The sequence below is a fragment of the Schistocerca piceifrons genome, chromosome 8 (genome assembly GCF_021461385.2).
Source record: "Schistocerca piceifrons isolate TAMUIC-IGC-003096 chromosome 8, iqSchPice1.1, whole genome shotgun sequence".
In the NCBI taxonomy this organism is placed as follows: domain Eukaryota; kingdom Metazoa; phylum Arthropoda; class Insecta; order Orthoptera; family Acrididae; genus Schistocerca; species Schistocerca piceifrons.
In genome coordinates this window covers 344,879,088-344,904,029 of record NC_060145.1, presented here as the reverse complement: position 1 = coordinate 344,904,029, position 24,942 = coordinate 344,879,088, and the positions used below count along the sequence as shown (strand labels likewise).

The following is a 24,942-nucleotide window of genomic DNA, read 5'->3' as shown; positions in this document are numbered from 1 at the left end:
CCTCCATACAGTCCGACATGGCCACATCTGATTTTCATCTGTTTCCAAAACCTAAAAGAACATCTTCCAGGACTTCATTCGATAGTGATGAAGCGGTGCAAGCAGAGGTAAGGCTATGGCTCCTGTCAACAGTGGCGGTATCAACAAACTGGTCTTGCTTTGGGAGAAATGTGTTCGTCGCCAAGACGGCTATATTGATAAATGAATTTGTAGACATGAAAAATAAAGATGTAGAATGTTAACATAGTTTTCTATTTAAAAAGCATTAAGAGGTTTCACATAACAAATTCTGAGATATTATTTTTCAGCACGCCCTCGTATTATTCGTTGTCTTCAGTGTGCGTTTAAATAAATTTGTCAATTTGTTTCAAAGTACTGTACTTTTTATATACTATTGTTCATCAGTGAGATCCTTACCTATTAAACCCACTGCTGTTTTTACTGGTTTTCCCGGATGGCCCTCACATGCTGACTACTCATCTGACATCAGGTACAGATAGATTCTACCAGCGCTAGCGGTCTATAACAACAGGACTTTGAAACCCTTAATGCCCCAGTAGCATTAATGTGACCGCCTGTCAAAAGCCTGAACAACCACCTTTTGCAGTGCAAAACGCTGCGAGACCCGTAGGAAGGGGGTCAGTGGGGTTCTCTAAGTTACCGGCAGGCATGTGGAGCTACGTCGACTCCACTGGTGTGGCCAGGTACCCCAGGTTTCTCGAACAGCCCGATCGAGGTGGCCCCACAGGTACTCAATTGGGTCTCAATCTGGCATGTTTCCCAGTCAGTGATCTACGGTAAACTCATCCAGGTGCTCTTTGAACAATGCACAGACACTGTGAGCTGTGTGACAGGTTGCTTTATCCTGCCAGTAAATATCGTGGAGCAAATCGACCTGCATGTACAAGTGGACTTACTCCTCAAGGATAGATGCATGATTGTGTTGAACCAGTTGTCCATTCCAAAACTACGAGATCACCCAAGAAATGCCCTCTGGCCTGGACCCTTCCCACGATTGTTTCAGGGTGTTTGCTTTCAGACATTTCATGCTGTACACAACAGCCATCTGTCTGATGGAGCATAGATGTGATTCATCTGAAAAGGCGCCTGTCGCCACTAAGTACACGTCCAGATGCGGTACTGATGTGCCAGTTCCAGCCTTCATCACCGATGAACAGGAGTCAGCATGGGTGAATGAACCGGACACCTGTTGCAGGGATACATACACAGCAATGTTCGCTGAACAGTCATTGAGGACACATTGTTGTAGCTCCTTTGTTCATCTTGGTGGTCAGATGCTCGACAGTAGCACGTCTATTCGACTGCACACATCTCTGCAGCCGTCGTTCACCCTGTAATATACAGGGTGTTACAAAAAGGTACGGCCAGACTTTCAGGAAACATTCCTCACACACAAAGAAAGAAAATATGTTATGTGGACATGTGTCCGGAAACGCCTACTTTCCATGTTAGAGCTCATTTTATTACTTCTCTTCAAATCACATTAATCATGGAATGGAAACACACTGCAATAGACTGTATCAGCGTGACTTCAAACAATTTGTTACAGGAAATGTTCAAAATGTCCTCCGTTATCGAGGATACTTGCATCCACCCTCCGTCGCATGGAATCCCTGATGCGCTGATGCAGCCCTGGAGAATGGCGTATTGTATCACAGCCGTCCACAATACGAGCACGAAGAGTCTTTACATTTGGTACCGGGGTTGTGTAGACAAGAGCTTTCAAATGCCCCCATAAATGAAAGTCAAGAGGGTTGAGGACAGGAGAGCGTGGAGGCCATGGAATTGGTCCGTCTCTACCAATCCATCGGTCACCGAATCTGTTGTTGAGAAGCGTACGAACACTTCGACTGAAATGTGCAGGAGCTCCATCGTGCATGAACCACATGTTGTGTCGTACTTGTAATGGCACATGTTCTAGCAGCACAGGTAGAGTATCCCGTATGAAATCCTGGCGGTGAATCGAGGAAGTACAGTACATACTGAAGAAACTAAAATGAGCTCTAACATGGAAATTAAGCGTTTCCGCACACATGTCCACAGAACATCTTTTCTTTATTTGTGTGTGAGGAATGTTTCCTGAAAGTTTGACCGTACCTTTTTGTAACACCCTGTATAGTCCGTGGTGCACCAAATTTGCTTCAGGACCAGTTTTAGATGGTGCAATTTAGCCATGCACAGTATACTTTAACCATGGTAGCAGATGAGCAGCTTATAAACATTGGTGTTTTGGAAATGCGTCCACCTTGGCCTGAAACTCAATGAAGATGTTCTTTTGGATGTGAGATACATTACTCTGCTTTCACATTACAGTAGTGACTGGATTGTTTTGTATGTCCCCACCTGACATGGTTTATGTAGATTCCGCTGCTAGTGCTGCAACATACTGTCTGTGGACCATCACGATAACAAGGCTGTGATCGTATTAATGTGACTGGACCATGTACTAGGTGACATCTATTGAACTATGTGAAATAAAATCATCATAACTTCTGAATAGTGTGCATTAGAACATTCAAACTGCACTGTTGGTCACAAGGCATGATGGGAATTAGTATGGTTTGGTTTAGCAACGGAGCCCACATTTGGATGGGTACGTCAATAATCAAAATCGGAGCATTTGGGTGACTGAGAATCCGCATTTCGCGATCGAGAAGTCACTTCATGATCGACAGGTGACTGTGTGCTGTGTAATGTCCAGTCATGGAATAATTGGTGAGATATTTCTTGATGGCACAGTGATTACCGAATGGTATGTGAAGGTTTTGGAAGATGATTTCATCCCTATTATCCAAAGTGACCCTGATTTCGACAAGATGTCGTTCATGCAAGACGGAGCTCGACTCCATCAAAGCAGGAGAGTGATGTTCTGGAGGAGCGCTTTGGAGACCGCTTTCTGGCTCTGGGGTAACTAGAGGCCACTGGCATAGGTCTCTATTGGCCGCCATATTCTCCAGATCTGAACACATGAGACTCCTTTTTGTGGGGCTACATTAAATACAAGGTGAGCAGCAATAAATCCAAAACCACTGCTGAGCTGAAAACAGCCATTCAGGAGGTCATGTAGATTTCGCTATTCATCTGCGTCACGTCATCGCCAATTTATTTTATTTTATTTAAACGTCAAGTTCCGTGGGACCAAATTGAGGAGCAAATCTCCAAGGTCATGGAACGTATCAGTACATGAAATTACAACATAAAAGTAATAACAGATAAAAATAAATGTTCATGAACCCGAAAAAAGTCAGTCCATAAATTTAAGTAAACGCAATCAACAATACAGTAAGAATCAGCTTAAGTTTTCAAGGAACTCCTCGACCGAATAGAAGGAGTGACCAATGAGGAAACTCTTCAGTTTCGATTTGACTGTCGGCAGGACTCAGCAGGACCAGCCATACTCCTGAGGATGTCCAACGTAGTATTGGACGAAAGGTTGGGAATAGAAGAATTCCATGGACCACAGCCATATAACCCGGAAGAATTATCAACAACATGGTATTACTTTGTTTGTGTGAAATTTCTTACTGTCACCACCTCATGCATTCCACAGGTACACTTGGACATATTTGATGTGTCATGCGAATGAAATGGCCTAAAGAGCAGAGACACGAGTGGTAGCTCACCGGGCAGGCAGCTGTAGAGGAGGACGGTGGCGAGCAGGAAGATGGCGCCTAGTCCGAACAGCAGCCCGTAGAGCAGGCCGCGCTGGCGGTTGGGCTTCCAGGAGACGGACCTGTCGCTGCAGTAGAGCAGCTGACCGCGGCCGCCGTGGCCCGCCGCGTCTGCGCAGTAGCGCTCCAGGGGCTGCGCGACAGCCACGCCCCCTACCAGCGCACTGCCGTTGGCCAGCAACTGCCACGACTGCGCCTCGTACGTCTCCGAGATGTGCTCACCCTTCTCGCACTGCGGACAACAACCAGCACCGTCAAAACTCGCCACCATCTCATCTCAGAATGGGTGTTATTCCCAAGGCCGGGTCTAGTGAAGCACGGGATACAACCCGTCGACTTTGACCAATGAAGTCAGAATTTGCCAGAGATCATTTATTACACAAATGTGACAGCTGACAAGAGTGTTCAGAAACAAAGAGATAAGAAAGATAATAAATATGGTTGACATATATCAAGGCAAGTAATATTCCCCCGTTAAGGATATCGCGTGTTTGTATCGTATTATTTCTGTGGAAAATGAAGGGGAAAAAATGGATGGAAATATTGGTAGTATAGAATACCTTTGGTAGTATAGGTAGCATGGAATAGCTTTGTGAGATGAAGTAGTGAAGGGAGCAGAGGATCAAGTAGGTAAAAAGACGAAGGCTAGTAGAAATCTTTGGGTAACAGAAGAAATATTGAATTTAACTGATGAAAGGAGAAAATATAAAAATGCAGTAAATGAAGGAGGCAAAATGGAATACAAACGTCTCAAAAATGAGATCGACAGAAAGTATAAAACGGCTAAGCAGGGATGGCTAGAGGACAAATGTAAGGATGTAGAGGCTTATCTCACTAGGGGTAAGATAGATACTGCCTACAGGAAAATTAAAGAAATCTTTGGAGAAAAGAGAACCACTTGCATGAATATCAAGAGCTCAGATGGAAACAAAGTTCTAAGCAAAGAAGGGAAAGCAGAAAGGTGGAAGGAGCATGTGGTGTCGCCGCCAGACACCACACTTGCTAGGTGGTAGCCTTTAAATCGGCCGCGGTCCGTTAGTATACGTCGGACTCGCGTGTCGCCACTATCAGTGATTGCAGACCGAGCGCCGCAACACGGTAGGTCTAGTCTAGAGAGACTCCCTAGCACTCCCCCCAGTTGTACAGCCGATTTTGCTAGCGATGGTTCACTGTCTACATACGCTCTCATTTGCAGAGACGACAGTTTAGCATAGGCTTCAGCTACGTCATTTGCTACGACATAGCAAGGCGCCATATTCAGTTACTATAATTAAGAATGTATTTTGAACAGATAATATTGTGAATCATGTACCGTCAAGAGCGACGTTCATAATTAATGGTTCAAAGTTAAGTATGAAACTAATTACGCCCGATGTCTGAATTCTCATTCCTTGTCATGTTCCAGACCTCCCGTCAGTATAGTTCTTCCCTCCTCACGCCAGCCGGCGTGAGCTAAAACGCGTGCATTTCGGCCTCCTCTAGTAACACGGTGTTGGTTCTTCTGCCAACACAAAAGAGAATATAGAGGGACTATACAAGGGCGATGTACTTGAGAACAATATTATGGAAATGGAAGAGGGTGAAGATGAAATGGGAGATACGATACTGCGTGAAGAGTTTGACAGAGCATTGAAAGACCTGAGTCGAAACAAGGCCCCGGGAGTAGACAACATTCCATTAGAACTACTGATGGCCTTGGGAGAGCCAGTCCTGACAAAACTCTACCATTTGGTGAGCAAGATGTATGAGACAGGGCCGGCCGTGGTGGCCAAGCGGTTAAAGCCGCTACAGTCTGGAACCGCGCGACCGCTACGGTCGCAGGTTCGAATCCTGCCTCGGGCATGGATGTGTGTGATGTCCTTAGGTTAGTTAGGTTTAAGTAGTTCTAAGTTCTAGGGGACTGATGACCTCAGATGTTGAGTCCCATAGTGCTCAGAGCCATTTGAACCATTTTTTTTTTTTATGAGACAGGTGAAATACTCTCAGACTTCAACAAAAATATTCCAATTCCAAGGAAAACAGGTGCTGAAAGATGTTAAAATTACAAAACAATCAGTTTAATAAGTCACGGATGCAAAATACTAACACGAATTCTTTACAGACGAATGGAAAAACGTAGAAGCCGACCTCGGGGAAGATCAGTTTGGATTCCATAGAAATATTGGAACACGTGAGGCAATACTGACCCTACGACTTATCTTAGAAGCTAGATTAAGGAAAGGCAAACCCACATTTCTAGCATTTGTAGACTTACAGAAAGCTTTTGACAATGTTGACTGGAATACTCTCTTTCAAACTCTGAAGGTGGCAGGGGTAAAATACAGAAACCAGATGGCAGTTGTAACAGTCGAGGGACATGAAAGGGAAGCAGTGGTTGGGAAGGGAGTGAGACAGGGTTGTAGCGTCTCCCCGATGTTATTCAATCTGTAAATTGAGCAAGCAGAGAAGGAAACAAAAGAAAAATTCGGAGTAGGAATTAAAATCCATGGAGAAGAAATAAAAACTTTGAGGTTCGCCGATGACATTGTAGTTCTGTCAGAGACAGCAAAGGACTTGGAAGAGCACTTGAACGGAATGGACAATGTCTTGAAAGGAGGATATAAGATGAACATCAACAAAAGCAAAAGGAGGATAATGGAATGTAGTCGAATTCAATCGGGTGATGCTGAGGGAATTAGATTAGGAAATGAGTCACTTAAAGTAGTAAAGGAGTTTTGCTATGTGGGGATCAAAATAACTGACGATGGTCGAAGTAGAGAGGATATAAAATGTAGACTGGCAATGGCAAGGAAAGTGGTTCTGAAGAAGAGAAATTTGTTAACATCGAGTATAGATTTAAGTGTCAGGAAGTCGTTTCTGAAAGTATTTGTACGGAGTGTAGCCATGTATGGAAGTGAAATATGGACGATAACTAGTTTGGACAAGAAGAGAATAGAAGCTTTCGAAATGTGGTGCTACAGAAGAATGCTGAAGATTATATGGGTAGATCACATAACTAATGAGGTGGTATTGAATAGAACTGGGAAGAAGAGGAGGTTGTGGCACAACTTGACTAGAGGAACGGACCGGTTGGTAGGACATGTTCTGAGGCATCAAGGGATCACCAATTTAGTATTGGAGGGCAGTGTGGAGGGTAAAAATCGTAGAGGGAGACCAAGAGATGAATACACTAAACAGATACAGAAGGATGTAGGTTGCAGTAGGTACTGGGAGATGAAGGAGCTTGCACCGGATAGAGTAGCATGGAGAGCTGCATCAAACTAGTCTCTGGACTGAAGACCACAACAACAACAGAATACCTCACGTCACATGTATATGGGTTGTATCTCGAACCTCATTCAAACTGTATTGGTTAACTGCAACACGGGATACAAATGTAGTGTGCTTCTATTTCTTCGTTTTCGTTAGCATTACTATCCTGCTGTTCAGCTGAACTATATAGGTCAACTAAAGCACGGGATACAAATCGTACATGTGTTGTTTCTTTCGCCTCAGCTACCACTGATAGTCTGTTCTTACGTAGATAGTAGTACTACCGAGGGCAGAAGGAGCTACGTTCGTAATATTTGTATCCCATACTTCCGTTGACCTATATATATGTACACTGCTAACGAAAACGTGGAAATTGACGTACGTTACATTTACTACCTCTACCTCAGTTGAACTACACGAAGAGGCAATATACAACTTGTATCCCGTACTTCACTATGGGGTACAGTTTTTTTGTTTTTTTTTTTGTTTCGTAATCGATGCTAATAGCATCGACTGAAAGTTATAGTTTCCATCACAGCAGTGACAATAGTATCCCATTATTTAGTTGAGCTATATAGCTACACACAACATTTGTATCCTGCTCTCCAGTTGACATATACTGGTAATCTCATCGATGTTACATATGTCGTTCTTTTCGAATAGGTAGTGCCAGTGTAGAGGTCAACTGAAGGACGGGATACAAATTTTAGTTGTGTCGGGCGTTTCACCGTTTAATATTGCTGGTACAGATTCGAAAAAATCTTACTGATACTAGTGCTGGGAAACTAAAGAAGAACGACAGCTGCGAAATTTCTATTACGTACTGGAGTACATGAAAACATACGTAATGGCGTAATACAACAATGAAATAAGTCAAAATAGTCAAATACAGTAAAAGAAAATAATGGAAAACTGAACTTACCACACGGGAACTTCTTAAAACAACCGAAGCTCGCCTAGAAAGACATCAAAAAAAGTCGCATACCCACATACACAACAAACAAAACATTACGAAAACACACAGACACAAACACGCACAATTACACTGCCATTCTAAACTGAAATTAGCTAACATATTACGGACGGTACACCTGCCCAACGCCTTTAACAAAACATTTAAACGGGCAATATGTTTGGGGAATACTACGCCTCCTTATGGAGGAAGTGTGGAAGCCGGCCGGAGTGGCCGAGCAGTTCTAGGCGCTACAGTCTGGAACCGCGCGACCGCTACGGTCGCAGGTTCGAATCCTGCCTCGGGCATGGATGTGCGTGATGTCCTTAGGTTAGTTAGGTTTAAGTAGTTCTAAGTTCTAGGGGACTGATGACCTCAGAAGTTAAATCCCATAGTGGTCAGAGCCATTTGAACCTGCATCACAACCTCTACTACCCCTATCATTTGCAATGCCATGGAGGCCAGTCTGATCGTCTGTTGGGACGTGGATGTGATGAAGCACTGTAATGTGTTCCGGGACGATTCGTTGTCGTTGCAAGCACACCGTCCATTTCCGGACATATGTTCATGGAACCTTTTTTCCTCTATTTCCAGTTTTTCGGTTCTATTAACGTTTATTCAGGGGTAATTCCTACCCCTACCTTTTATAACTTTCAAAAAGAAACAGAAATTATTCTACGGAAATGAAGCTTCTTTTCAAATTTTACTTTGGGGTCTGTCAGACACTTTATATCGCTGGGTAAGTTATCAAAAATTTTTGTTACCGCACTACACGCCGCTTTTTGTCCTAAAGAAAACGTTAAAGTGGAGCAATGTATGTCATTTTTCCTTCTGGTATTGTAGTTATGTACGTCATTGTCTCTTTTGAACTGTAGTGGATCCTTTATGCAACAAGCTTCGTGAGGGAATAAATATACTGTGCAGCAGCAGCCAGAGCGCCCAACTTCTTAAGCGGATGTATATAAGTTGATCGTATGTGAGCACCACTTGTTATCCTTACAGCACGTTTTTGAGGAACGAAGACTTTATTTCTTAAAGATGAGTTACCACAGAACACTATTCCATATGCTATCACTGAACGAAAACGTTCAAAAGATGCCAATTTATTGATCAGCCTCTTCTTTGAAATTCAGTCTTGATCACACCACGTATGTTACAAGAACATAGGTGACCGGTTTCGGTCATATCACATGACAATCATCAGACCCATGGCATCCTTCGAAGATGGTAGGTGGAGCACTCTCCTCAGCTGCTGAGACGTCAACTCAAAGCAGTTGAGGAGAGTGCTCCACCTACCATCTTCGAAGGATGCCATGGGTCTGATGATTGTCATATGATATGACCGAAACCGGTCACCTATGTTCTTGTAACATACGTGGTGTGATCAAGACTGAATTTTAAAAATTCCATAAAACTTCGAATTATCTAGGAGAATACTGTGATTCAAACAGTTAAATGCCTTTTATTATTTAATGTCCGTAAATTTGATGGGTGAGCATGTAAATGGTATTCTCAGTACAGCAACTCTTCTGAAACCCAAACTGTGATTTGCTGAGAATATTATTGTTGCTTAAGTGAGATACTGTTCTAGAGTACGTCACTTTCTCAAAAAAATTCGAGAATGCTGTGAACACTAAAACAGGTCGGTAGTTATTGTCATTTCTCTTACATCTCTCTGAAAGAGTGGTTTAACAGCGGCGTATTTGAGTCTCCCTGGAAAAATGAGATAGTCATGCATAACGTATTTCTGATGAGACAGAACTGTTACATGAGAACAAATCCTTAGTGCCCTGTTAGGAACAGCATCAAACCCAGATGAGCTTTTATTTTTGAGGGAGTGTATAATTTCTTTCATTTCAGAAGGAGAAGTTGATGACACAATCACACCACTCAGTTTTATGAAAGTTACTTTTTCGACATACTGCTGTGATTTTACTCTTGAACCGTTTGTCCCTGTACTTTCTATTAGATTGAAGAAACGATTATTAAATTTATCTACTACTTCTGACTCATCGTTCATAGCACTTCCATTTAGTTCAGTTGTGATATCATCCTGTTCCGTAGCTAGTTGTCCTGCCTTCAGAACCTTCTATCTAGAGCAATATATTTTGGATCATCATTTTCTGGGAAAATATAATCCCCTTAACGACTCATGTTATTGACATTTATGGATAGATGTTTTCTTAGAATGTTTATGCATACCGTGTCATCCATAATTCCAACAATAAAATACAAATCACCCACATCATTTGCACCCATGCGGCCCCAGACAAGTACTGAACTTGCTCCTTGATCATCTGAGGTTGTTATATTTCTTTCACAATTCTTTTTTCTCCATTCTGTTACTTGCCCATTTGACTTAAAAAGCTAACATCAACTATAGTCGGTAAAAAACACACACCTCTTCCAGAAACTAAACGCATCGGATTTACGCCTTCTTGCAGATTCAACTCGCTTCCTTTTCGAAACAAACTGATGCAGATTTCTCTCTCTTCTCTTGCAGTTTCGCGACGTTTTGAACCCATGTTACGTAAATATCGCCCAACAGTTTTAAAAAGAGAGCGCGAACTATCTACACAGTAGATGAAATAACAACCGCTTAAGAGCAGGGAGAGGGACGTGTGCCAGTGCAGCACCATATTTGTGATCTTATTTATTAGACGAACACTTGCTTCACATCAAATGAGGCAAGATTTTAAATAACGTGATTTGTTCACAAATTAAGCATCATATGAACGAAGATAGCGTTTTATTTCGAAATGTGCTGTATGTTAACCGAAGTAATAAAATAATTATTGTTCGTCTTTTAGCCACATTTATATGATTGTGGTTGTCATATTCTATGCGCTATGGTCGGATGAATACTTTTTGGAGTCACTGTACGTACAGATTCTGTCAAGCTTCGCTGCTCTCTGGACTTGCGACGGCTGTTTACTGTTTCTCCCCAAGAAATTCCACCTCCTTTGTAGGTGATCATCTCGTACCTCCCATCATTGCCACTAGAAGCCACCCCATACGCGAATTTGATAAGGAACTGGTAACAATACACAAATTACACACTCATCATTACTATAATTGTAAATGATATACACAAAACTTCCTCGTGAATCAGTCTTATGTACTAGGGGACATGAAAAAGTAAGTAACATATTATGACTGGCGAAGTAACTTTTATACACGGTCCAGTCACATTAATGTGACCACCGCCCATGTTCGACGTCAACGTGAAACAACTACTCATAGACGGAACATGGCAGCACTAGCAGTGGAGGGGGGACGTATAAAACAGTCGATCGTTGTCATAATGCGGAAACGGAGCGATTTATCTGATGTCCACAAGGGTATGGTCAGTGGCTTCCCAACTACTGTTTGTAAATTGTTTGCGTACCACCGTAGTTAAAGTATACCGTACATGGCTAAATGGCGCTATTCAAAAGCAGCGCCGAGGTAACGTGTTGCACCACATATCATAAATGGCAGAGGTGAATGGATGTGTGAACGGGTGAATAGACGTGCAACTGTTGCATAACTGGCCACCCAGATGAACTAAAGGGCTATCACTAGTGTCTCCTCAACGACCGACCCGAGCGAGGTGGCGTAGTGGTTAGGAGACTGGACTCGCATTCCGGAGGATGACGGTTGAAATCCGCGTCCGGCCATCCAGATTTAGGTTTTCCGTGATTTCCCTAAATCTCTCCAGGCAAATGCCGGGATTGTTCCTTTGAAAAGTGCACGGCCGATTTCCTTCCCCATCCTTGACACAATTTAAGCTTGTGCTCCGCTCTAATGACCTCGATGTCGACGAGACGTTAAAGCCAATCTTCCCTCCTTCCTGCAACGATCGTTCAGCGAACACTGATACGTATGAGCCTCCACAGGAGGCTTCTGGTTCATGCATCCAGGCTGACTGCTGTTCATCGGCAACGAAGGCTGGAATTTGGACATCAGTATCGCAACTGGACGTCCACTCTGTGGCGACAGATGGCCTTTTCAGAAGAATCACGTTTTATGTCCCATCGGACAAGTAGCCATTGGCGTGTACGGCGTGAAGGGAATTGTGTCTTCTTGCACTGTGCAGTGTAGTAGCCAGGAGAGAGCAACTTTTTCGTGGCATCCCCAGGTGGAAGACACAACGGATCAACAAAAGTGTGCATCTATCCATGGGGACCACGTCCTCCCCTACATGCAGTTCGTTTTCCCAAGACATGATGACATCTACCAGGACGATGATGCAATGTTTCACACAGTTTTCGGTGTACGCGCGTGGTATGAAAACCACCAGGGCGAATTTACCTTACTCCTCTGGCCACCAGACTCACCGAAGTTAATGGAGTTGAACCCAGTCGAGAATATGTGGTACCACATCCAATGGACTGTCAGTGGATTTCCTGATTTGTGGCCTGTATCGTCGCTAGAACGTTTCTCTATTCGTCCCTGCACACCGCGCCTGGTACACGCGGCGCTCGGGGACCACAGCACAGTTCCGACACCTGAGGATGGGCTTATAACAGTCCGAAACTGGTCGTGTGAAAATAAAGTAATTTACAACTGAAGCGGTATTTTCAACCTCTGCCATCTATTGTATGAATTGGGACGTCGATTCCGCTCCAGAACCTAGCGTCCAACATCAATACTTCTCTGGTTTCGGATCTTGAGGAAAAAACGGGCTGTCATTCCTCCACAGACATCAGATACCCCAGAAAATATCCCAGCGGAGTTTAAGGCGTCATAAACGCGAAAGGCGCTCACATTCCATACTAATGTCAAGTAATACATGTCCAGATACTTTCGATCAGTTAGTGTAGATTATACAAGGCGATTATAATTAGAATTCCAGTTCCAAAATGGTGTAAATAGAGAATCACTGCTCAGAATGACGTCAAATTTCAACGGAATATTATCGGAGTGGGAGACGTTACGGAAAAAAATAAAAGTAACAATAATTTTACTACTAGATGGTCCTGTAAGCGGCAAAATCATAGAAATGGGGTACATGGCTGTTCCTCCGTTTCCGTCTTAGATGCTCGACATGAGTATCTAAATGCAGTAACGCGCGCTGTTGGGAAAGCTCCGCAGAAGTTCCAGATACTCAAGAGTACGAAAAAAGGCGATGGTCCAATGTCTGCTAAGGATCTGGAGAAAATGATTACGAAATTCGTGAAGACAGGTTATTTCGAAAAGCAATGTGGCAGAGGGCGAAAAACAATTGATCCGACGTCAGTAGAAGATGTGGTCACAGCATTGCAGGAGGGGTCGAGAGATAGTGTATGAACATAAAGTAGAACTGCCCAAACTTTGGTCAAGCCAGTGATCACTGTTCATAGAATTCTACGAAACATCCTGTATTGCAATCCACCCAAAGTTACCTGTGCTCAGGAGTTGCTTCATATTGACCTGCCAGCAAGCTCTAGAATGTCTTGCTCCCATGGAAGTGGACAATGAATGGCCATTTAACATCTTGCGGAAAGAGGAAACCCCTTTCCATCTCCAAGGACATGTCCATATACAGAATAGCAGAATAGGGGCAACGGAAAATCAGCACGCAAGTCAACCGAAACTGGTTCATTACGCAAAGATAAAAATGTGTGTTGTGGGTTGATGGCGTCGTTTATCGTAGGGCCATATTTTTTTCGAGGAAATGGGTCCTGCAGGTTATCTTCCTGTATAGTCACTGTTAAATGTTATGAGAGTGTTTTGCACACCAACATCATTCCAACCCTTCAACATCGCGGATATGTGGATAGGATCATTTTATACGTAATGGCGCTCATTGCACAACCAGTGAAGCGACTGCTGCAGAGGCATTGCTGCAGTGCTAGAATTATCAGCCGTTATTTTCCTACAGTCTGGCCGTCCAGATCATCTCACCCTAATCCATGTTACTTCTGGCTGTGGCGTTTTGTGAAAGTTCCTGTGTTCAGTGCTCCGATTACGAACATCGCATTCTGTACGTGGCCCCTGAGATACTCGGACCTGTTGTGGAATATGCTGTTTCTCGATTTCAAGATGTAATAGTAAATGGTGGACAGCATATTGAACATGTCTTGCACCAGTCTTATGACAATTAAACATCGATTTCACTGTTGCTTTTTTATCCAGTTTTTGACCTCAGGACAACTAAAAATCGATTTAATTGCTACTGTTTGCGTGGTTTTTGGCCTCAGGACAATTAAAAACAGATTTTTCCCGTGCGATATGGTACGACTTTGCCGTAGCGGATTGGCTTACCTAATTAAAAGTGCCAGCACTGTTGGCTGCCAAAGTTTTGCTTCCATACACATAGCACAATGCAGTTCAGTTTGCAGCGCACGCTGTAGTCACCGTATTGCGATTCATCTATTATTTGCCGCTGAATCCGTGTATGTTATGACTCTTCAAGTTTCGTTAAAGTTTTTTGTTTCCATTAACATTTCCCCTTTCTTCGATAATATTCCTATTCCGTAAAGTTAGAAGTCATTCTGAGAAGTGGTAATTGAGCAGTGGTGCGCCTTTTCTGGCACACCAGCTCTTTGGTACGACTATCGATTACCTATCTGTAGTAAGATCTTTGCCCCGTTGTGATCTGGCGGCGGATTTTGCGGTAGGGGAGTTGGTCGTAGGGCTCGCTACGAGGCGCTAGGACGTGCTTGAGGGGACGAAGGAGCAAATCTCAAGGGCTCGGCCAGCAGGACGGTCGCGAGTTTGTGGGGGACTTGCGACTGTCGCTTGTTGGTTGGTTGGTTGCCTTAATGTATGTGTTGTTGAAGTAAGAGCAACCGGCAAGGTGTGTTATCGCAAGGAGACCAGCAGTAACTACTTCCTTTAAGGAAATCAGCGTCCACAAAAGCTGTAGTAAGCTATTGAAGATATTAGGTCATAGTCTAGTTGTAATTTTCTGCATACCAAGGTTACACTATTGCCAGTTACATTGCAGACCTATGCAAGGAAATTAAAGTGCACAAAACCTAGTTTGTGCTGAACGTGTGCATTTGAATAACGTAGTATTATCTTGAAATTATTTCCATTTCATCTTTGTACACATTGACGGCTTTAATGATATGTGCAAATATTCTTTGCCTAGCTATGAGAGTGTAAATGTCTGATATTTTGGTCGTTCATTGAAAGCACTTATTGGTTTGTTTTAAAAACTATATTATTATTTATTGGGGGGTAGGACGTCAAACGGGCCGACTTGGAGCAGGAGAGGCATCACAGGACATTTTAATTTCCACTGTCTATACTTTCACAAATAAATTCATAAAACTTTGTCAGCATCACCAGGAAGGATTCAGGATTCACACTCATTGCAGTGGAAGTTCGAAAACATAACAAAATAATTTTTTTACCTGTGAAATTTCATCATTTTTTCGCTTACTAATGGCTGCATTTCTTGCTATAGGTACACTTTTCTTCATAAGTTAGAGAGATTCTTCGATGAATTTTACACAGCATACATACCATACTTACAGGTGTATGAAACTCTAGAATTTATTTAATTTACGAAAAAACGAATGAGCTGTTGTATTTTAAACTTCATGTTTAGAACAAAACACAAATTTTGTAGTTAATTACCTCAATTTTTACCACAGTTTTTAACAGATTTGGAAAATTCTAGAGTTTCATACACCTTTAAGTATGGTTTGTATGCTGTGCAAAATTCATCGAACCTTCTCTATTGCTTATTAAGAAAAGTGTACCTATAGCAACAAATGCTGCCATTAGTAAGTAAAAAAGATGAAATTTCACATGTAAAAAAAAATTACTTCGTTATGTTTTCGAACTTCCACTGCTATGAGTGTGAATTCGGAATCCTTCCGGGTCATGCTGACAAAGTTTTATGAATTTATTTGTAAATGTGTAGACAGTGAAAATTAAAATGTCGTATGGTGCCTCTCCTGCTCCAAGTCGGCCCGTTTGACGACCTACCCCCCTTAATTGATGTTTGCTTGGTGTTTGCCGTGTTTTCTGCGGTCTGTTTGTGTTCCAGTTTTTCTCCGAGTTGGGGTGTGTGGGGGCGGCGCCACGTTCTGCTTCGGTGCACAGAAGCTGTGGCGTGTCGTCTAATGGGAAGTGACTCCCGATTGGGCCCCGGCGTTAAGGTGTTGTTTTGGACGGCTGGTCTGCTGCTTCCAGCATTTTAAGTTAAGTCACCTTTTGCTCAGGGCAGCCTGGAGTCACTGCCCGTTTGGTAGTTATTGAACCTATTTTATATATATGTAAAAAAGGGATTTTTAATTGCTTGGTAATCAGTTCCACTAATTAACTTGAGCTCCTTGTGTTTTAGAGTTCGTAAATCATTTTCATACTATTGCACTCCGTCTTCAGGCCACAAGTGACCCATCGGGACCATCCGACCGCCGTGTCATCCTCAGTTGAGGATACGGAAAGGAGAGGCGTGTGGTCAGCACACATCTCTCCCTGTCGTTACGACGGTTTTCTTTGACCGGAGCCGCTACTATTCGGTCGAGTAGCTCCTCAGTTGGCATCACGAGGCTGAGTGCACCCCGAGAAATGGCAACAGCGCATGGCGGCCTGGATGGTCACCCATCCAAGTGCCGACCACACCCGACAGCGCTAAACTTCGGTGATCTCACGGGAACCGGTGTATCCACTGCGGCAAGGCTTCATATTATTGAGTACTGACTTCAAAAGAAAGTAAGGGGAACATATGTACCACATTGTAAAATCACCTTCCGATTGTAATTTTGTTTCTTAAGAATTGAAATCTCCAGCAAGTTGTTGTAATTGTACATTTTGATTTTGTCTTAAGAACGGCCACGTGTTGATTACCTATAATCTGTTTTACAAAAGCTTTTTTGAATAAATTGTTATTAATTCATGTGCTAGTTGTGTTAAGGAGTGACTTTGTAGGGGCCTTGACCTTCCACACTAAGTGTTCCCTTCATCCCAACTTCCTAAGTTACAGTAATGTTTTAGAGTAATTTAGAACTGGATCTTTAATTATTACCACCCTGGATACTCCGCACAAGTCATTGTAATGATGCAGAAAATTAGAGTAGGTACCTTGGGGAATCCGTAGACCTCCCGGCGGCGCATGTTGGGCAGCGTGGGCAGCCAGGGCCTGGGTGCCTCTGGCGAGGCGTCGCTGACGCAGTCGACGTTCTGGTGGACGCGGTCCAGCTCCGCCACGTCCAGCTTGTAACCCGAGGGGCAGCAGCTGCGCCAGCACCACGCCGACGCCGACGAGCACTCGCACGCCAGAGCCACCAGCCGGCCCTCGCCGTCCTGTCGAGGGGAACCCCAGACTTCAAAATCTTCCCCGGGGAATCCCAAATTTCAGGATCCCCAATGCTGGGCTCGACAAGTCAGATATTTCAAGTATCACTTGAAATACCTATAACACTGCACTTATCATACTGTGTTATTGAAAAGATCTATCATGCAACATCCACAAAAGGCTCAGTTAGTATGCTGACATATATTGTAATAACAAGAAGAGGTTCACTTAATATGCTGACTGGGCAAGGTAACATCCCCTTAATCCTTTGACTACCATGGGGAAGTAGGATTACTAGAGATCTGTTGCATGCTATTACTGTGTATCAATCTCCCACTGGTAAAGGTTAGCAGAATTCTTACAATTACCTATTGCACCTCTAGGTTGTGTTGTTCTTAAGTTTCATTGTTAACCCTCGTCTCCGTTCTGTCACATTGAATTAGTTTCCACTTGCAGATTGGCAACCCAATTACCAGATTAGAAAAGCGGGCTGCCTTTACGCTTTCCAGCACACGTCATGTCAACGACTTGCATCTACGAATTGACGCTTGCGATATCACAAACGAAGCCCCTATCGAGCACCTGTAGCGTATGTTACAAGCTTAGAGAGCTGATCTGTCCACTGATGTGTCTCTGTTTTCGATGTGTCTTGTAGTTCTTGCGCAGTTGTCTTTCCAAACCTTGGAGATACTTACGATTAACGCCATCCCTCCCCCACCCCACCCCCTCCCAAACTCCTTGGAAAACAAAATAGGCGGAAACGTTCTTTTTATACTATTACTTATGACTAAGACGTTAGTTAAAATAACGATCATTCCTGTTTTTAAAGTAAAATAGGTAGTCAAAGGGTTAAACAGCACACAGGTCGATTTGAAGAGTTATACATCGTGTAGAATGTGTACCACATGGACACGTGACAGAATTCCAGAAAGGAGTTATCTTGTTTGGACATGCTCACGGCCGGCCGTGGTGGCCAAGCGGTTCTAGGCGCTTCAGTCCCGAACCGCGCTGCTGCTACAGTCGCAGGTTCGAATCCTGTCTCGGGCATGGATGTGTGTGATGTCCTTAGGTTAGTTAGGTTTAAGTAGTTCTACGTTCTAGGGGACTGATGACTTCAGATGTTAAGTCCCATAGTGGTCAGAGCCATTTGAACCATTTGAACATCATGCTCACGACCACATCGTGACTGAACCTGCACGATTTGTTGGTATTCGAATGCAACCCAAAAAAAAAAATGGCTCTGAACATTTGAAAGTGATCCGAAGCGATCACGAGTGCGTATGCTTTTCGGGTATAGTTGGTTATAAACAGATCAAAAAAGTCTCGGTTCCGAGAGTTCTGGAACCTATACAGAACATTGGAATAGAGATCAACATAAACATCATTTCTGCCATTTTTATTGCTCATGTAAACCACACACTGCATGTTGTACTACCATACAGCGAGACCTTCAGAGGTGGTGGTCCACATTGCTCTACCCACCGGTACCTCTAATACCCAGTGGCACGCCCTCTTGCATTGATGCATGCCTGTATTAGTCGTGTATCTTCTCCATGTACGAACAACATCGCTTTGGTTCACTCCAAGACGCCTGACACTTCCCTTGTTGAGAGCCCTTCCTATCACAAAGTAACAATGCGGACGCGATCGAACCGCGGTATTGACCGTGGTTCAACTACAGACTACACGAGCCGTGTACCTCGTTCCTGGTAGAATGACTGGAACTAATCGGCTGTCGGACCTCCTCCGTCTAATAGGCGCTGTTCATGCATGGTTATTTACATCTTTGGGCGGGTTCAGTGACATCTCTGAACAATCGAAGGGACTGTGTCTGTGATACAATATCCACAGTCTATCTTCCGGAATTCTGGAAACCGGGATGATGCAAAACTTTTATTCAAATGGTTCCAATGGCTCTGAGCACTATGGGACTTAACAGCTATGGTCATCAGTGCCCTAGAACTTAAAAATACTTAAACCTAACTAACCTAAGGACATCACACAACACCCAGTCATCACGAGGCAGAAAACTTTTATTGATGTGTGTAGGATACCACCCGTGATGTAGGTGCGCTGTATCGCGTTATGTTGTGTGACGTCTTTAAAAAATAATTGAAGTGAAATGTAGAGGACGCGGTACTGAAAAGTTGGCGTGCTCTAGTGGTTTAATTATGTGGTTGTGATGTGTCTGGGAGGTTTGTTATTGATACAGTCGTCGCGTTGTGGAGTGACGAAATTACATGGTGGCACAATGGAATATATTGTGCAGAATGTTGTCGCATAAAACAGAATATGTCGTAAAATTGAAAATATATTCTTATGTGCTTGTGTAACCACTAACTGGATCAATGTTTTTTAATTAATTCACGGGAGAGTTAGGTCGACCAGTACTAATAAATAATATTAACAAGCACTGATCCACAGAATATTAACAAACACTGATCCACCTAACTTCTCCCATTATTTAATTAAAACCCTTGATCCGTTTACAATGTTTATCGGAAACTATTTTCTCGTGGATTCCGCCATTTTGTCCTGTCCCACTTATCATTCATATGTTTAGTTCTCATCATTCACTGCACATACAGTTACCCATTGCAACGCATAACAGAACAACGGCCGACGCCGTAAGAGCGAGCTCTATGCATGAACTAGAGATTGTGATACCGGCTTTTGTAGTTGAAGGTGGGAGGGGTTATTGGTCTCCTGATGATCATGAAGTCTGGTTTGTGGGGCGCTCAACTGCGCGGTCATCAGCGCCCGTACAAAGTCTCAACTTTTTCGCAGTCCAATTTCTTACACAGTCCAATCTAGCCACTGTCGCCAAAGATGATAATGATGAAATGATGAGGACAACACAAACAAATAGAGAAAATCCACAAACCGTCCGGCATTTGGTTTCCTGTTCTAGGATTGAGCTATATAGGTGAACTAGAAATTGGGATATCAGATGTTTTAGTTTTTTTTGGGGGGGGGGGGGATGTTATTGGTATCCTGGTCTACCGTTAAGCTATATAGTTGAACTGGATATTAGGATATCGGCTTTTGTAGTTGCGGAAGCGTTTAGTGGTATCTTGGACTAGGTCTGGTCTGCTCTGGTTGGGATACCGGCTATTGTGGGGAGAGGTAAGTATTTATTGGTATCCTTGTACACGGCTGAGCTGTATAGGTGAACTCAAGATTGGGATACCGTGGTCTTATGGTGTGTTTTTAGGTTTTGTCGGGTTTTACTTTTTGGCAGTTTCAAGTGTTTCGCTTTTTGTAGAGTGTTCGTGTTTTTAACGGTGTTGTTGTCTTTATTAATGAATTTTTACTTCGTGGCAGACCCAAAACCTCGTTTTCCCGCGGTTGTCGAACTAATTTCACTGGGTTTAGTCAGTGTATTGATTCGCGTGGAATTTGTATTTTTGTGGATGTTACGATCGATGTTTTGGCCGCATTGTTGAGTCCGCTCGAAATAAGGATTTTAGGCACGGAGCTGACATTGTTGATCAAAGGAGGCAGGTGGCAGGTGGTATCCGGGTCTCTAGTAATCCTGTTTTGCCCCCGACTGTGGTGTGATCACGGAGGGGTGCGACATGGAAGCCGGCCGGGGTGGCCGAACGGTTCTAGGCACTACAGTCTGGATCCGCGCGACCGCTACGGTCGCAGGTTCGAATGCTGCCTCGGGCATGCTGCCTCGGGCACGGATGTGTGTGATGTCCATAGGTTAGTTAGGTGTAAGTAGTTCTAGGGGACTAATGACCTCAGAAGTTAAATCCCATAGTGCTCAGAGCCATTTGAACCATTTTTGCGACATGGACACGTACGTGAGTAAAATGAAAAAGGCTCCCTATCCGCTCCCCTCCCCCCCCTCCCCCCGCAATTTGGCAACACTATCTGTGGCCCTCGCCCACGATTGTTGAGCAGTTTAAAATGTACCTGTACAGAGAAAGCCGCGACGAGAGTCCTAGGTACCTGCAGGTTGGCGACCAGTTGACACCTGTCCGTTCTGGCACGCCTACTAGTGTCCAGAAGCCTATCACGGATTTTCTCTGTGCAGGTACATTTTCAAAGAGTTCAGCTAGCGTGGACGGATGGCACTGGTGGTACTGTCGATCTGGGATCTTAGAGGGGCCGTTTGCCGTTTTATTCATGCATGGGTCAATGTCGCATCCCTCCCTGACCACATTACAGAGGGCACAGAACTCGAGGGCTGAAAAAGCGTACGCACCTGTTTCTGCTTCGGATCGTGTTCATATTTCGCCGAATGGTTTTGAACAGTCCCTTCGCGTTCCACACTTTCCGTCAGAGTGAAAGTTGCAGTCGCAAAGGGGCACGGTCACGTTCAATCGGGTTGCTAGCCCACGATGTCTTCACAGAAGGAGTGAAGCGTCCGTGGTGTGTCAGCAGGATCAAAGATTGTCAAGAGCGTCGTGCTGTTGCAGATCGCACTGTGAACTGTCGTTTTAGAGCACAAAATGTGTCGTTTTACTGACACCCTTGAGGCCTTCTCGCGATGAAACGTTTTCATCGGCCACGCATAGAAAAACTGCGAGATTTTCAGCATTGGATGTCGTGGTTATAACCTCCATCGCGGAGACTTCAAAAGAAGGGATAAAATGTGTGTAAGAGGATGTGCAACGATCTTTCCACCGTGTGATACGCGCACATTGGCGTTGGATCGAATCGAGGTGAAATGTGGCGCCGATGTGACAGCATTAACACACCTTACATCTCAATTGTGCTGGGGCCTTTTTCTCGTATGTGTCGACATCTTGCTATTTGAAGCGCCCCGGACCAGGAGGATGACGTCGCAGAGCGCCACGCTTTTCAACATTACAGAGGACGGCTGTAGGCACCTTTGAGGCAAATTTCAAATTTATACGTCGCAGTGGGAAATAATTACTGAGTTTCGAAAAAGCGACCCCTCTTCTCTGACCAAACTCATCCTCTGGCAGTTAATCTCCTTCCATACCCTCACCATATTCCTCAAGTATTTTGGTAATTAAAATATTTATTATAAATGTAAAGAACAAAGCACCTTTCTTTCCTCAATGCTTTATAAGTTTCGCCTTCTCTCAACCCTACATCTGCACACAGTTCACTTTCTACCTGGATGCGAACCTACCGAGGTGGAACAGTAATTTATGACGCTGGATTTGGGAAGTGCGGGGCTCAAATCTCAACCAGATAGAATGACAGTTTCCGTAATCTACCGGAATTAGTATTGCACAATACCAGAATGGTTCATCTGTAGAGAAAACAGCCCAATCTCTTGCCCACACTTGTCCTGCCATAGTCTGTGCTCCGTCTGAAATACATCATATCCTTTTACTCAAAGCTTTCTTAAACAGAAGCTGAAGATCTCCAAGATGCAAATTTTGCTCCCATGAACTGTCGTCCCAGACCCGCTTCTTTCTTGTGCTCTTTATGAATCATTGCACCCATCACACCTCCAGTTCCCACACTTGCAACTTTCAAACCTGCCTTCCACACCTACACACACACACACTGTAAGGTGTGTGTCAGAACTCTCCATCACAGCCGCTCGGTCACGGATTGCGCGGCCCATGCTGCCGGAGGTTCAAATCCTCCCTCGAGTATGGGTGTGTGTGTTGTTCTTAGCATACGTCAGTTTAAGTAGTATGTAAGTCTAGGGACTGATAGCCTTAGCAGTTTGGTCCCTTAGGAATTCAGATACATTTAAACTTTTTTTTTCTCCATTACATTGAAAACCCTTCCCTCCATGAACCATGGACCTTGCGGTTGGTGGGGAGGCTTGCGTGCCTCAACGATACAGATAGCCGTACCGTAGGTGCAACAGCAACGGAGGGGTATCTGTTGAGAGGCCAGACAAACGTGTGGTTCCTGAAGAGGAGCAGCAGCCTTTTCAGTAGTTGCAGGGGTAACAGTCTGGATGATTGACTGATCTGGCCCTGTAACACTAACCAAAACGGCCTTGCTGTTGTGGTACGGCGAACAGCTGAAAGCAAGAGGAAACTACAGTCGTAATTTTTCCCGAGGGCATGCAGCTTTATTGTATGAATAAATGATGATGGCGTCCTCTTAGGTAAAATATTCCGGAGGTAAAATAGTCCCCCATTCGGATCTCCGGGCGGAGACTACTCAAGAGGGCGTCATTATCAAGAGAAAGAAAACTGGCGTTCTACGGATCGAAGAGTGGAATGTGAGATCCCTTAATCGGGCAGCTAGGTTAGAAAATTTAAAAAGGGAAATGGATAGGTTAAAGTTAGATATAGTGGCAATTAGTGAAGTTCGGTGGCAGGAGGAACAAGACTTTTGGTCAGGTGGATACAAGGTTATAAATACAAAATCAAATAGGGGTAATACAGCAGTAGGTTTAATAAAGAATAAAAAAATAGGAGTGCGGGTAAGCTACTACAAACAGCATAGTGAACGCATTATTGTGGCTAAGATAGACACGAAGCCCGGGCCTGCTACTGTAGTACAAGTTTATATGCCAACTAGCTCTACAGATGATGAAGAAATTGATGAAATGTATGATGAGATAAAAGGAATTATTCAGGTAGTGAAGGGAAACGAAAATTTAATAGTGATGGGTTACTGGAATTCGACAGTAGAAAAAGGAAGAGAAGGAAACGTAGTAGGTGAATATGGATTGAGGCTAAGAAATGAAAGAGGAAGCCGCCTGGTAGAATTTTGCACAGAGCATAACTTAATCATAGCTAACACTTTGTTCAAGAATCATGAAAGGAGGTTATATACTTGGGAAGAACCCTGGAGATACTAAAAGGTTTCAGATAGATTATATAATGGTAAGACAGAGATTCAGGAACCAGATTTTAAATCGTAAGACATTTCCAGGGGCAGATGTGGACTCTGTCCACAATCTATTGGTTATGAACTGTAGATTAAACCTAAAGAAACAACAAAAAGGTGGGAATTTAAGGAGATGGGACCTGGATAAACTGAAAGAACCAGAGGTTGTACAGAGTTTCAGGGAGAGCATAAGGGAACAATTGACAAGAATGGGGGAAAGAAATACAGTAGAAGAAGAATGGGTAGCTTTAAGGGATGAAGTAGTGAAGGCAGCAGAGCATCAAGTAGGTAAAAAGACGAGGGCTATTAGAAATCCTTGGGTAACAGAAGAAATATTGAATTTAATTGATGAAAGGAGAAAATATAAAAATGCAGTAAATGAAGCAGGCAAAAAGGAATACAAACGTCTCAAAAATAAGATCGGCAGGAAGTGCAAAATGGCTAAGCAGGCATGGCTAGAGAACAAATGTAAGGATGTAGTGGCTTATCTCACTAGGGGTAAGATAGATACTGCCTACAGGAAAATTAAAGAGACCTTTGGAGAAAAGAGAACCACTTCCATCAAGAGCTCAGATGGAAACCCAGTTCTAAGCAAAAAAGGGAAATCAGAAAAGTGGATGGAGTATATAGAGGGTCTATACAAGAGCGATGTACTTGAGGACAATATCATGGAAATGGAAGACGAGGTAGACGAAGATGAAATGGGAGATGTGATACTACGTGAAGAGTTTGACAGAGCAGTGAAAGACCAAAGTCGAAACAAGGCCCCGGGAGTAGACAACATTCCATTAGAACTACTGACAGCCTTGGGGAGAGCCAAGCCTAACAAAACTTTACCATATGGTGAGCAAGATATACGAGACAGGCGAAATTCCCTCAGACTTCAAGAAGAATATAATAATTCCAATCCCAAAGAAAGCAGGTGTCGACAGATGTGAAAATTACCGAACTATCAGTTTAATAAGTCACAGCTGCAAAATACTAACGCGAATTCTTCACAGACGAATGGAAAAACTGGTAGAAGCTGACCTCAGGGAAGATCAGTT

The 24,942-nt window shown here is 43.6% G+C and overlaps 1 protein-coding gene across 2 annotated transcripts in view; it reads right to left on the bottom strand.

Annotated features, from left to right (window-relative positions):
* LOC124711255 (probable G-protein coupled receptor Mth-like 1) overlaps positions 1-24,942 on the bottom strand; it is a 369,949-nt gene that overhangs the window by 228,555 nt on the left and 116,452 nt on the right. For both annotated transcript variants that reach the window (XM_047241226.1, XM_047241227.1), the window contains exons 3-4: positions 16,900-17,121; positions 3,645-3,924 (exon numbers count right to left, since the gene is read on the bottom strand). In XM_047241226.1, coding sequence (XP_047097182.1) covers positions 3,645-3,924; positions 16,900-17,121 — 502 coding nt within the window. The remainder of the gene's footprint in view (positions 1-3,644; positions 3,925-16,899; positions 17,122-24,942) is intronic.